This window comes from Denticeps clupeoides, chromosome 6 (assembly GCF_900700375.1).
Source record: "Denticeps clupeoides chromosome 6, fDenClu1.1, whole genome shotgun sequence".
NCBI classification, from domain to species: domain Eukaryota; kingdom Metazoa; phylum Chordata; class Actinopteri; order Clupeiformes; family Denticipitidae; genus Denticeps; species Denticeps clupeoides.
The window spans coordinates 22,820,192-22,834,505 of record NC_041712.1 but is presented as its reverse complement, the minus strand read 5'-3'; the positions used below and the strand labels follow the sequence as shown (position 1 = coordinate 22,834,505).

At 46.8% G+C, this 14,314-nt stretch overlaps 1 protein-coding gene across 4 annotated transcripts; it reads left to right on the top strand.

Moving 5' to 3' along the window:
* The first annotated feature begins 244 nt into the window (after nt 1-244).
* On the top strand, nt 245-13,339 carry LOC114791885 (14-3-3 protein epsilon). 4 transcript variants are annotated; one of them, XM_028982411.1, is made up of 7 exons: nt 246-475; nt 6,787-6,986; nt 7,514-7,620; nt 7,963-8,169; nt 8,862-8,998; nt 9,219-9,262; nt 13,191-13,339. In XM_028982411.1, exons 1-6 carry the CDS (start codon nt 412-414, stop codon nt 9,224-9,226), a joined length of 723 nt encoding a protein of 240 aa, XP_028838244.1. In that variant the 5' UTR covers nt 246-411; the 3' UTR covers nt 9,227-9,262; nt 13,191-13,339. The 4 variants fall into 4 exon arrangements, with proteins under 4 accessions (XP_028838245.1, XP_028838244.1, XP_028838243.1 ...); XM_028982412.1 differs by lacking the exon at nt 13,191-13,339 and having other exon boundaries at nt 245-475; nt 9,219-9,264; XM_028982410.1 differs by lacking the exon at nt 9,219-9,262 and having other exon boundaries at nt 247-475; nt 13,191-13,338.
* The last annotated feature ends 975 nt before the right edge of the window (nt 13,340-14,314 follow it).

Below are 14,314 nucleotides of genomic sequence, written 5' to 3'. Positions count from 1 at the left end.
GCCATTTTACTATAATGTGACCATGTTTAACGTTCACGTTTACATTTAATTTTCTGAGGCTGTAAAATGTTAATATAACTAGTAAATAAAATGCAACAATGTGATTTTCCGATATTTCCTTGAGCTCATGGAGCTAGTTTGTTTTTTTCTCGATTAATATCGCGATATCGTATCGTAGATTATCGCGATCATTTCACCGATTCCGAGGACACGGGGGCGCGGCCGAGCGAATCGACTCGGGTTCCCGGATGGAGATCCGCCGCCATCTTTAGAGCAGCGCCGTACCGGTAGTGGCAACCCTCCGCGCCGCTGTCGCTCCACCAGTAGCCGCAGTCTGAGACGGACTCGCCCGCCTCCGAGCCTCCTTCCCTCCGCCCGTACAGCAGTGCCAGCCCCGGCCCCCCGTACAACATGGGAGATCGAGAGCACCTGGTGTACCAGGCGAAACTCGCCGAGCAAGCTGAGCGATACGACGGTGAGTAGCTGCGGCTTCTCCCGGAGCCGCGAGGCGAGAAGCAGACGGCGACCGCGGGGCACGGCCGCCTCCCTCCGTCCCTCCCTCCAGCGGGGGACCTGGTGGGACTGAAGAGGGGAGACGGCGGCGGGGACAAAATGGCGGGCGGGAGCCGGGGAATCCGGCCGCCCGGGCGCGGCGTTCGCCACGAAAGGCCGGCCCGGCGCCCAACGGTGCCTTAGCTTAGCACCGCGACCGCCCCGCTGCCCTCGTGTGCTGCCGGCGGAGACGCGCTTTTCCACGGCGGCCGCGTTTTCGGGGCTCTGGCGGGCCCCGGAGCCCGGAAACCAAGCGCCGTGTTCCTGTAAATGAAGGACCCGGCGGCGTCGCTCCCCTAAAACAAAGCGCGGACGCAACGCCCATTTTGTTGGGTCGCTTGCGGCCCGGGGGACGTGAGGTCCCGCCGGGCCGCTTTCCTGCTCACCGGCCGCGAAACGCGTCTTTTCCACGCGCGTCCATTTTTATTTAGTCGCTTCCCTTTTTTTTTTTAACCACCTAGCAAAGACCAAAAGCGTCCGGCGCCGGGGGCCTGGCTGAGAGGGAGCGGCGTTTCGCGTCTGGGCGGGACGCGGAGTCGACGGGTCTCGGCGGCAGTCGACGCCGTTAGCTGGTTGGCTAGCGCGGGTCTCGGTAAAATGGCGGCTAACGCGGAGCTCCGCCGCGGCTTCGACCGCGGACACCCCCCTGCGGCGCGCCGGTCCGTCCGAGCGGGGGAACGTTTATTCGGCCGGTCGGGGGGGGACCGATGGCTAACGGCTACTAGCTAGGTGCAAGCTAGCGGTGTGCTGGGTTTCGACCACGCTTGCCGGAGCCTGGAAAAAACAAAAGCGTGCATACATTTATAGTCAATATTTAGTCCGGTTTCAATCCTTTATGACCAGAAATCCGTGCATTATTCGCTGGGACGCCGAATGCACACGCACAAAGGGCAAAGATGATCCGTGTGCGTTTTGAAAGGTTAAATGATTTATTATTATTTTTTTTAATCGTCCGGCGTTCCCAATACGGACATACAGGGTGACATTCGTCCAGGTCTCCGGTAAAATGTTTCCTGCGATTTTAAGTGAATTCTGTATCTTGAGAACAGTATAGTTCTGCTCCATCACCTGTTGAATAAATGGCAGCATCAGTTTGGATATAGGATTATTAATCAATAGACCATTCTTTACATCATATGGCATGTCTAGAACCAGAATGGCACCTTTAAAGCGAATTAAATAGCGCACGGCACTAAGTTTGATAGTTTGAAGTTTGAATATGGGGTGACCGGGTGATAATTCAAGGTGTGCAATTATAAAAATAATAAATAAAATAATATCACGTAAATGTTTTATTGTGGCTGTGAAATCATAGTAGTGCTTGGCAGCAGGGTGGTAGAGACCACGAGAGACTGTGCAGCCACGCCCTATTGTGCTCTTGGCCACGCCCTGGCCACAATTCATTCATTTAAGAGAAGCGGGGTCCAGGAGGCACGGGAAAATGAAAACGGGATCCCCCTCGTGATGCGTCCCCCTAAATCCTAATCTCGTACCTTCTCCTCGCCCCTTTTTTTAAAATCATTATTATTTATTTTTACGTTTATGGCAGAAAACATCTTATTGGGCAAATTGTTTGTTTTTAAGAGCAGCGCGTGACGTTACGGGATAGTTCCTCCTTCACTCCGTTCTTCGTAAGCACAAAAATGGATGTGGGTGTGGCTCTCTTCTTGGCGCTCGTCCCTGGCAACTTCTGGTACTCTGATGTCATACGCTCCGATTGTAAAGCTTTCGAACAGACTCTAATCACAGATAAGGTCTTTTATTAATCGAACTGCGGTTGGATCCTTCGCCAGCAGAAGCGTGTCCTGGGATACGTTATTAATGTATTAATGACTGCTCAATACGCCACGTTGCTTCAGCAGACCGAAATTGGTTTTAATGCATGCGTGTTAGGAGGACGTGGTTCCCCGGCTTTGTGGCCGTGCCGAAACAGGATGCAGCCGGCCCCTCCCAGCGTGGTCTGGTCTCCAGCAGGCCTCTTCTAATCTTACGCAGCCCCCCTTCGGTCCAGAGGAATGCAGCCAAGGGAGGCATGTGGCCCATCTGTGTGCGGGAGGCGGGGGAAAGGTAGTTCTCGCTTACGTAACGCCTTCGTCCCTCTCCCGCTAACGTCTCGGAGCACGGCGGGAGAGGGAATTTGTTTCCTCATCTCCCTTCGACGAGGAAAGTGAACTGGCCGCTCTGTCTGAGGCACGGCCCGTCTCTGGCCACCCAGCCGACCTAAAAGAATTCCAATGCCCCCCCACCCGCCCCCCGCTCACCCAGCTTTACCATAAAGACCCCGCACGTCACCCTGTGGCCCTCGAACCAAGCGTCTACTTCGGCTTAAGAGAAGTCAATCATTTAACCTGCTTTTTGAAAAGCAGACCGTCTCAACTGTGCTTCAGGTTAGGCCTAATCCTGTTATTTTATTCGTTATTAGCTAGTTATCATTTACAGCATTTACCAGACGCCCTTATCCGGAGCGAATTACGGTCAGTAGTTACAGGGACAGTCCCCCCCCTGGAGACACTCAGGGTTAAGTGTCTTGCTCAGAGACACGATGGTAGTAAGTGGGGTTTGAACCTGGGTCTTCTGGTTCATAGGCCAGTGCGTTACCCACTAGGCTACTAGTCATCAGTTATTGCATAATTATATCACTTCTATTCTATTCTAGTTTTTACATTTGGCTTACGGTTATTTTTTTGATGCCTGATTTGTGAATGATGCCTGTTGGTGAATGCTGTTCGTATTACTGATTCCAGTAAAATATCCCGGAAAGTACAGCAAGCAATAAATGCATGTTAATCGCATACTTAAAACAAGCACGAGCACTACAGAAAGACAGAAAATTGCACAATTATTTTGACCGTATCGTATTCAACGAAGCAGTTTTTACAAGATTGCTTGTTTTTAATAAATTGCTGTCTATAGAAGCAATATTGATTGGCATAAAGTTCTTTATTTGAAGCACAATGTGTTTTATAAATGCTTAATTTATTTATGTATTTTGTTCAATTATATTCTGGTTTCTGCGGTGTGGAAAAAAACATAACATGACCATGAACAAAGGTGTTTGAAAATTGTATAAAAGACGGACGTGAAGCATGTTGGTACGGTCATGTTGGCAGACATCCGCCGCCACTGCGTCTAGTTGTGGCTCTTAAAAAGCTTGTCAGGCTCGGGTCTAACTTCAAGGCCTGATTAAACCTCCACTCTTGTCTGTCGGACTGGTCCAGGCCGCTCTCCCCTCCGACTGCAGCACGTGTGCTTTCAAACCTACAGGAATGTCTGGACCACAACCAATCAGAGGTGGGCCCCGCCCTTCACCACTTCGGATTGGTTTAGAATACGGCATGGACCGAATATGTGCCTGTGCCTCGGACTGTATGAAGTCATACAGTCCAGCTCTGCTTTAGGAATGACAGTGACTGTTAAGATATGTGTTTTTTTTTACTCAGTATTTTCGTTTGAAGCATAAAATTCCAGGAGTTCGTCATATTCGGCCTTGCCAAAGATATTTTTAGTGCCTTTAATGATTAGCAACCCAAAAGGGTGACATTCGACGTTGATGATCATAATAACTCCGCTGGTGTTGCGCAGATCTCGGTCTTTCTTTCCCGGTTGTGTTTTTCCCGAAGGTCCATTCTGTACATATAGGGTTATGGGTTTTTATTCTTGGGGGGGGGGGGTTGACCTTGATCCGCGTTTCTTGGGTGACACGAGTGTCAGGAGATACTCAGCTTTTAGCGGGGCATCAATTATGAATGGGGGGTGGGGGGCACCCGTTCATGCCCGGGCCCGACTTTGTGAACGCGCCCGTTAGTCCTGCGTTTGACTCGCCACACTGCGCCGTCTCTGGTTCTGTTCCACGTTGTCTGACGAGAGCTGGCACCTCCCCAGAAGCCCCATTAGAGAGGGAGAGGGAGTCGGTGGCACCTCTAATCCATTTACCATCTCAAAATGAATGGAGAAATGCCGTTAAGAATCTCCACTCGTTTTGTGGCCAAATTCTGCATCCAAATTCAGTTTCCTTAATGGTACAATCAGGATATTAGGAGGAATGTTAAAAATAATGGTTATTGATGATCTCTGGCCCAATGCAGAGTTCCATTTGTAAGTCACAGTTCTTGGTGACGCAGTGGAAAAATAGGCCTTTTGTATGAGAAGATTAGCCGAACTCCTTTGTTTAATTTCATAATGCGTTGTATAAGACTGTAAAGTTGTTATTTATACAAACGTGTGTATTGTTATTAACCTCGGTGGTTTATAACCTCGACTGCAGACTTCCGCTCAGCTCTGGGGTCAGTGGTGCACATGAAGGAATAGTTTTGGTCTGAGCTGATCGTGTAACGCCTGCTCTATTTGATCGATTTGCATACAGCCCATCTTTGATTTACACTTTTCCCACTAATTTTGCAAGTTGCCAACTTTTTTTTTTTTTTTTTTTTTTTTTTTTAAATAGGAAAAAATATAAATTGCCATACCATATAAAAATTCTCTCTCTCCAGTCGGTGTGTGTGTGTGTATATATATACATATATATATATATATTAATTACACACACATGTGTGTGTATGTAACATCTAGCAAACTATTGCTAGAAACAGAGCAGAATTTAATGTATCATATAATTTTGAATACATGTAGGGTGACCAGATGTCCTCTTGAGGGTAGAATTAGCCAGATGTTAGATATCCTGGTGCTGAAACGGCATCACGTCTCAAGTGCTGAGCTGTAGTTGGCGGAGTCATTATTTTATCTTCTAATTTAAATCGAACATTCATTTTGTGACTAGTCGTCGGCAAAGAAAGCGCTTGGCCTTTAGGTTGCATTGCTACAGGCCTGTTGTTGAAGGCAAATGAGGGTGAGTGAGAAACCCCTCACCTGTGGTTGCCCGTGACTATTGTTGCCTTTATTGTTGGTTTTGGATTATTTACGAGCTGAAATAACGGGCCACGGATATAGACGACGAACAGGGCAAACTGGAGCCCTTTCCCACCAGCTTGTAATTGTCTGAATGCTGAACGAACCTCTTGGTGTGCTCTGATTGGCCAGTCTTCTGCCACTGTATGAATCCATGCTGTTTCTATTGGCGGGCGGGTTATTGACATGTTGAGTGGGAAAGCGCTAGTCTCTTTCTGATGGCGGAACCCCTCTCCGGCGAGGCACGCCAGGTTTTGTCCCACCTTAGTACCATTATTGTCTGCCATAAGCTGCAGGACTGGTCTTCTCTTGAAATGAATGGAACTTCTACTTATGAACATGTAAACGTGACACACTGGTTATGGATCAAGTTTCAGTTTCTGTCAGTTTATTAATGTTCATAGTAGCAGAATGTGGACTTTTAGCACTAAAACGTTTAAAACTAGCGCAGGTCTGTAGTATCTTTGCTGGCTTTATGCAGTGAACGACGTCACGTGGTGCTGTGTGCATCGCTTCCATATTCCAGCACCTTTTTTTTTTCCTTTTAAAAGTCCGATGGGGTCCATTGTACTCGATCTCCGCGAAGAAACATGTTTAAGCTTTTTAGGGTTATGCTGCTGCTGTTTATTTCACCGCTGATCTCAGCGCTGTAGAAAGTGAACGAGTGTGGATCTCCAGTAATCTCCACTTCCTCCCTGTCAGTAAAGAGCTTATTTTCCCCGGGAGGGCCAGGCTGGGCGGGGCTGGGAGCAGCTTTTCTGATCCGGGATCAGGCCGCCTCCTTGTCCGCGCAGACTCCCAGCTCGGCTGGCCTGGTTGTCCCGTTCCTCTGCGCTTTGGTGCGTCTCAGAGTAGAGGATGCCAGGAGGACGGGGTGGCTGTCTCTGTCTCGCAGGAGAGGTGTGCAGCAGGAAACGGTCATGTGAGGTCCTTTTTTTTTACAGTTTACCACACAGGAAATTCTGTACCGCACTTTAGTTCTGACTCTCTGAATGCAAAGGCAAAAAAAAAAAAGACTATCAGAAGTGTTCGGGGCAGCGGTGGCCTGGCGGGTCAGGAAGTGGCCCCGTAATCAGAAGGTGGCCGGTTCGAATCCCGAGCCGCCAAGGTGCCGGTCATGGCTGCCCACTGCTCGCCAAGGGTGATGGTTAAATACAGAGGTCACGTTTCGTTGTGTCACCGTGTGCTGTGCTGCAGTGTATCACAATGACAATCACTTTCACTTTAGTATCGATCCAAAACTGATACCAGCTTGGTATCGATATCTGTGATGTATAGTCCCCAGGTAGAGTGGTGGTTTGGGGTTCTCATGCTCAGTCTCTTGCCCAGAAATGGTGGAGTCCATGAAGAAGGTGGCGCGCATGGACACGGAGCTGACCGTGGAGGAGAGGAACCTGCTCTCGGTGGCCTACAAGAACGTGATCGGCGCCAGGAGAGCGTCCTGGAGGATAATCAGCAGCATCGAACAGAAGGAGGAGAACAAGGGAGGAGAGGACAAACTAAAGATGATCCGGGAGTACAGGCAAACGGTGAGGAGGATCGCACAACGCAGTCTGCAACTTGCGTAGTCAGTTTTCATGCGCCCTAAAGTCTCAGGTACTGGTCTTGTTGATGTGTTGGGTGGGGTTGTGGCAACAGCACCGATCAGGTTTAATTAGGTGTTAATTGTGCTGTATGGGTGTGTGTGTGTGTGTATAGTCTTTTTTTTCCATAGAGAGGCAGTGTTGATATATCTCTTTAATCAGTCACTTAATGATGACCCTCCAGCTCTGTCGAGGGGTCTCTCATCAGTTTTTAATAAGGCCAACACACACACACACAGTGTCCTGATCAGTCACTGGTGCAGTGAAAATGCTGCAGTATCTCATCGTGCTGTTGATATACAGTAGTATTAAAACGAGACCCCGAGGAAGACTTTGGCCATTTTTTTTTTTTTAATTTGTTTTATTAATTTCACCACGAATTCCAAGAGAATAACTAGGCCTTAGCGCAACCCCTTTGTGACCTTTTTAAGGTGAAGTGTTCCCTGTGTGACTGCTGTCTTGTCTGTGTGCAGGTTGAGAACGAATTGAAATCAATCTGTAACGACATTCTGGATGTACTGGACAAGCACCTCATTCCAGCAGCCGGCTCGGGCGAGTCTAAGGTTTTCTACTACAAAATGTACGTCCGTGCAGCTGCGAGCTGGGTCGCATCTCACACAATATCAATTTAGTCAGTTGATCCACTACAAGAGGAATCGCGATCAGAATTCTATGCAAATTGGAATAAACGATTTTGGTGTTTGCTGGTGTCAAAGCACTTATATCTTCTGGATTCTCTACCTGGCCTTTGTTGGGGTGTAACTTTGCCCACAAGAATGACTTAAATTATGCTTTTAAACAGTTTATAAAGGGGGGTTTAAAATAAAATTTATTTTATTGCCAACACAAAGATAATGTCACGTGTTGTGTGTCTCATCCAGACGGTGATGAAACTTCTTTTCTGTCCCCTATTCCACCACAGGAAGGGTGATTATCATAGGTACCTGGCCGAGTTTGCCACAGGCAACGACAGGAAGGAAGCTGCGGAGAACAGTTTGGTAGCGTACAAAGCCGCCAGTGACATTGCCATGATGGAGCTGGCACCAACGCACCCCATACGCCTGGGTCTGGCGCTCAACTTTTCTGTATTTTACTACGAAATCCTCAACTCCCCCGACCGTGCGTGCAGGTGGGCTATACCCAGGAATCGCCTGTGCAGATGTAGATTTGGAACACCCCCCTGCTGTTCTCAGTGGTGGCCTAGCGGTTAAGGAAGCGACCCCGTAATCAGAAGGTTGCCGGTTCGAATCCCGATCCGCCGAGGTGCCACTGAGCAAAGCACCGTCCCCACACACTGCTCCCCGGGCACCTGTCATGGCTGCCCACTGCTCACCAAGGGCGATGTGTTAAATGCAGAGGACCGTGTGCTGTGCTGCTGTGTATCATAAGTGACAGTCACTTTGAAATCATCACTTCTCGCCAGGCGCCTTTTTGCTTTTTTTGAAATCTTTGTCTAAGCCAAATTTTCAAAAAATGAACATACTGCATTTAAAGTCTTTTTCCAGATTTACACTCCATTTCCTTTTAATTTACTGCCCGCTTATGAGTGATTAATTACATAAATACATGTCATGTCCCCTCCTTTTGGACCCCTTTCTCCCGTTTTCGTACATTGTTCGTTTTTTTTTTTTTGTGTGTGTTATGCTGGTGTGACATCTGTGCCCAGTGTGGTGCTGAGGCGCTCTCAACCCTTATGCATCCAGCAGCTTTGTGTGTGTGTTGGGACTATATTTTGTGCAGCACAACGTGTGGCCGGAGCATGTGATTGCACATGTCGTGTGTCCTTTGCCATTTGACCTGCCCCCCTCTCCCGTCCCCTAGGTTGGCGAAAGCAGCCTTTGATGATGCGATTGCAGAACTGGACACGTTGAGCGAGGAGAGCTACAAAGACTCCACACTCATCATGCAGTTGCTACGCGACAACCTGACACTATGGACTTCAGATATGCAGGGTGACGGTAAGAGCTGCTTTCTGATTGGCTGACCTCTGACCCACAACACAGGAAGGCGTGTCTTCTTTTTTTTTTTTTTTTTTTTTTCTCCTGATTTATTTTCCTGCTCTTCTTCCACCTTTTCCTTTACTCTTTGTATGTTTCTGTTTCTTGTCTTTTTCTGTCTGAGCCATAACCCATGGTCCCCTGCTCTAATCTGTCATCTATTTCCATTTTTCACATGTAGATTCCTAAGGACAGCCCCCTCCATTCCCTCTCGAACTGTACTTTGTAAGTCATCTCTCGCTTTCTCTCTCGCTCTCTCTCTCTCTCTCTCTCTCTCTCTCTCTCTCTCTCTCTCTCTCTCTCTGTTTCTGTTTTTCTCCGGCTGTCACTTAAACTGCACTGCAGCATTGTTCTGGAGTGACCTCCATGACACAATGCCTAATAAGCAGCGGCAGCTCATTACACTCCTCCTAATTGCTCCTTAATTGTTGGGTGTGTCTGGAGGAGAGGTAGAGGCCCGGGGAACACGTGTGTGTGTGTGTGTGTGTGTGTGTGTGTCAGTCAGATTCATTGAGATGTTGAGCTGCCGAACCTTACCTTCCTCACACACTGCCCCATCCACCCACGTCTCATCAGATCCTCAGCCACGGTTCTCTGGACTTTGTTTCCATCTGGGCCTCTGCTGCCGCCGTGGTTGGAACAACCGTTTCTACACCACGATGAAAATATCTGGGCGGAGGACGTTACACTGACTGGCCGCTTTATTCGGCAGGCATGTACGCCCGCCATGTGTGTACAACGTTAGGGACACTTGCACCCCCACAACCACCGGAGTGACGCTCCTGTGTTGTGATTGGTCAAATTGACGAACGATACAGGCTGTAACGGTGCACCGTTCAAGGAAAAGATAACGGGTAGGTGTGCCTAATAAAAGGGCCGGTGAGTGTATAATGCAAACCGTCGGTTCACTTCTCCGACCGAAGGACCTTCAGAAGAGCCTGGTGGAAACAAAGCAGCCTTCAGCCGCATGACCGTAACCCACTGGGTTTTTTTTTTTTTTTTTTTTTTCCTCTTTGGTGACCTGCTTGCTTGACCCCAGTGCTACTAATTCCTCACTTACTTGACACGGAGGCAGCTTTCCGTGTTCTGTGCCGCACTTGACATGACTGATTCTGCTGGTTCCGTGGTCACCAGAAACCTGCAGACCAGAGCTGCTAATACAACCCAGTACTGAGACATTTACATTTACGGCATTTACCAGACGCCCTTATCCAGAGCGACTTACAATTAGTAGTTACAGGGACAGTCAGGGTAAAGTGTCTTGCTCAGGGACACAATGGTAGTAAGCGGGATTTGAACCTGGGTCTTCTGGTTCATAGGCGAGTGTGTTACCCACTAGGCTACTACTACCATATAGACACATGCAGAGAGCTAATATATCTTCTACAAATCATGCAAGGAGCAGCGCTCGTTTCAGTCCAACATGATTGGCTGGATGCAGATCCGCTGTGTTTTCATGGCAACATGATGCTCAGTGGAAGTGGCAGATGGCACCCAGTCTCTGCAGTGGATTTGAGGTGACCATTGGCAACACTGTCCAGTGCTGGTCCACAAAGTCCCTCTGGTGTTCCCCCAGGCTGCGGCATCTGCCTCCCCTCTCGGCCGTTTGAAGTTGTGAGTGGTGCAGCGGCCCAGATGGCTGCACTTTATAGGGATGTGGGAAGTATATTAATTCCTGTCGTTCCTCTGTACCTGTGTTCAAAACGCCCCCAAATCCAGCGTTTCTAAAATCTCCTGATCATGAAGAGCGGAGAAAAGTTTCTGAATGCAGATTTGTTACATCCAATATGGCAATTCTTCCTCTGTGTATATCTGTGAATAACAGATGTGTAGAACATTCCTACGGTCATTCAAAACCTGGAAAAGTCTTGGAAATTGAATAGAGAATTAAAACATAAAGTTAAAGTTTTGGAATGCAAAAAACCCCCCACAAATTTATGTAAAATTAATTGAAATGTGATTAACACATGAATGTGTAAGGTTTTTCTATGTTTATAACTGCAACTTTTAAAACTAGCACAGGTTTGTAGTGTCTTTGCTGGCTTTAAATAGTGAACCACCTCACGTGCCACTGCGTGTGGTGCTTCCATATTCCAGCACCTCCGGCAGCCGCGTATCTCCTTTTAAGTCATGTAATTGATTATCTGCGCCCAATTCTGATTGGGTCCATTTGTGCTTAGGCTGTGTGAACTTGGAGGCAGAAACAATGTGGTTTTTACGTTAAGCTATTAAGGGTTTCATTTAGTTTAACAATTTTCTGGTAACTTTTCACATTTGCACAGAAATTTCAGAGAATGGATCATCATGAAAATTTGTCTAAGCGTAAATTGAAACGTCTTGGAACGGTCATAAAAATGTTGTCACCTCACCATTACTGACCCGCTCCCAAATCGGTCATGCTGAAGGATGTTGCAGGCAGCAGAACGTTCTCCATGGCATCTCCAGATTGTGTCACTTCTGTCACGTGTGCTCAGTGTGAACCTGCTCTCGTCTGTGTAGAGCACAGGGTGCCAGTGGTGAATTTGGGCAGTAAACACGACCCCCGCCTGTGGACGTCGGGCCCTCACACCACCCTGGTAGCGACTCCATGCTCTGGACGCTATGCTAACAGACACAGCAAACCTTCTTGCCTCGGCTCACATTGGTGTTCCATCCTGGATGAGCTGCACTACCTGAGCCACATGCGTGTGTTGTAGACTCAGTCTCCTGTTTCCAAAATGCATCACAAACTGCTTGAGAAAGCTGTTCTACTATGATAATTGGTGATGAAAATAAATTATGTTCAATAAGATGTGTTTACCAACTGTTTATTCAGTGAAATAGCTGCATCCATGTTACCACGTCACGTTTGATGTGGTAATTTCACAGTTCGAAGACTCGTTCTCTCCCCCGAACAGTGCAATTTGGCTAGGTATACATCCGCGCTAAAATATCAAGGTGAAAGTCATCATAGTGTAGCGGTTCTTCTTCTGCGTTGTGTAACTTTTTGATTTCGTTTCTTGAACCACAAATGATATGCTGACACCCAAGAGATTTTCTGTGCAAAGTCGCATCAGAACATCACGTCTTTCTGCACCTCTCTCTACTCTCACAACTCACGCCATGTGTCCAAGAGAACTGAACATTAACATAAAGCATTCACAATTTACAATACTGCTTTCCTGTACAAAAAGCAAGGTCGCGTCAGAACATCACGTCACACATCGCGTCTTTCTGCACCTCTCTCTACAATATACAGTATTAAAAGAACATAAAAAAAATTCACAAAATAACACACATGCAAAATATTCCTAATATGTACATAAATTAAGAAATAACTTTTTGCACACAAACCCCACGCACCTCTCACAGCTCACACCATGTGTCCAAGAGACCTGAACCGGGTCTCAAAAACAAAATAAAAGTCTTTAGGAAATAACATTTACATTTTACATTTACATTTATGGCATTTATCAGACGCCCTTATCCAGAGCGACTTACAATCAGTAGTTACAGGGACAGTCTCCCTGGAGCAACTTAGGGTTAAGTGTCTTGCTCAGGGACACAATGGTAGTAAGCGGGATTTGAACCTGGGTCTTCTGGTTCATAGGCGAGTGTGTTACCCACTAGGCTATTACCACCCTATAAGAAACTAAAAGACACAAGAAAGAAGAAATATACTAAATCTAACCATTTAACTCCGGCACAATATCTTGCGTAGTATAGACCCAGCTCCCAACACAACTTTGTGAATAGATTAACGGCGATATTTTTTATTGCGAGATGAGTCTCGCGTTAACGCAGCACGTTAACACTGATAACGGCCCACCACTAAAAAAAATAAATTTTTATATATATATATATATATATATATATATATATATATATATATATATATATATATATATATATATATATATATATATATTAATAAGTGATTTTTAATTTATTTATTTTTTATTTAAAAACATGTAGCACATTTTATTAAATGAAACTCTCCTACACTTTTCTGCATTTGTCAGCACTGCTTCAAAACAGAAATAGACTTTTACCCTGGTCGAGGCTGGAAACTGGTTCTGGCAATGTTGGGAATTTTTGGCTGAACTGCCGGAACTGAAATGTCCAACAAAGAAACAAACAAATAATATCTAATTACATTTTTTTCCCCCTCCAGGTGAAGAACAGAATAAAGAAGCACTGCAAGACGTTGAGGACGAGAACCAGTGAGAGATCACAGCCAACACGCACCCCCCACCCCATCCTCCCCACCCCGTCCTCCTCTCATCTCTTCCTCCCTCTTTTTTTTTTTTTTTTTTTTTTTTCTTCTACCTCCGTTCCTTCCTTCAGAGTTTTCCCGGTCTGTAAGCAAGAGCTGTACAGCCAGTTATGCTCCCCCCCCCCCCCCCCCCCCCCCCCCCCCCCCCCCCTCTCCTCTCTCTCTCTCTCATCCCTACACACCCACACACTCAGCTCCTCGCTCACTTACATCATTTACGTCCCGTTTTCCCTTCTTTACCCATACATTTTAAATTGCTCAGCAGCACATACACACACACGCACCTACTTGCATTAAACATATTTAACAACCTGGACATTGAGGAATGAGTCGAATCAAATCAAGTCCCTGGTGCAAGACTCACTCATGCATGTTATTTTTGTTTGTTTTTTATTATTATTATTATTATTATTATTATTAACGGCTTTTATGGTTTTCTGTGGTACTTTCACTTCATCGGTTGCTGGATGTGTTGGGGATTCTGCAGCCGAGCCCCCCCCCTTCTTTTGAGGAAGCGGATGCATTGTGGGTAGTCTGTGGCGTGGGGCCCAGCGTCCTGCCATGGGCCTCCTCCTCTGTTGCACTGCGGAGGAAGGCTGTTTTTAAACCAAGGGGAACCTTTTTGAGTTTTATCCTCATTTATTTCAGAGAAATCAGAGGGTTTATTATTGTTATTGATCACCCCCACCCCCCCAATACAACCCACCCCACCATATCCCCATCCTCACCTCAGTGCTTTGCTTGGTTTCTCTATTCTCCTCTCCTTCCCCGTTTCCCTTCTTTTCTCTCTTCCATTCAGTATGTGTAACTTGAATCTGATTTGTACTACTGGATTATTCTGACTGGAGCCAACACGCACCGTCTGTATTCGTACTGAAACACAGCATGGAATTAAATTTAACCTTCAAATAAAACCAACCTAAGTTAAACACAGACTCCCCGTCTTCATTCCTTACATTTACAGCATTATCAGATGTGACTTACAACCAGTAGTGACAGGGACAGTCCCCCCCTGGAGACAC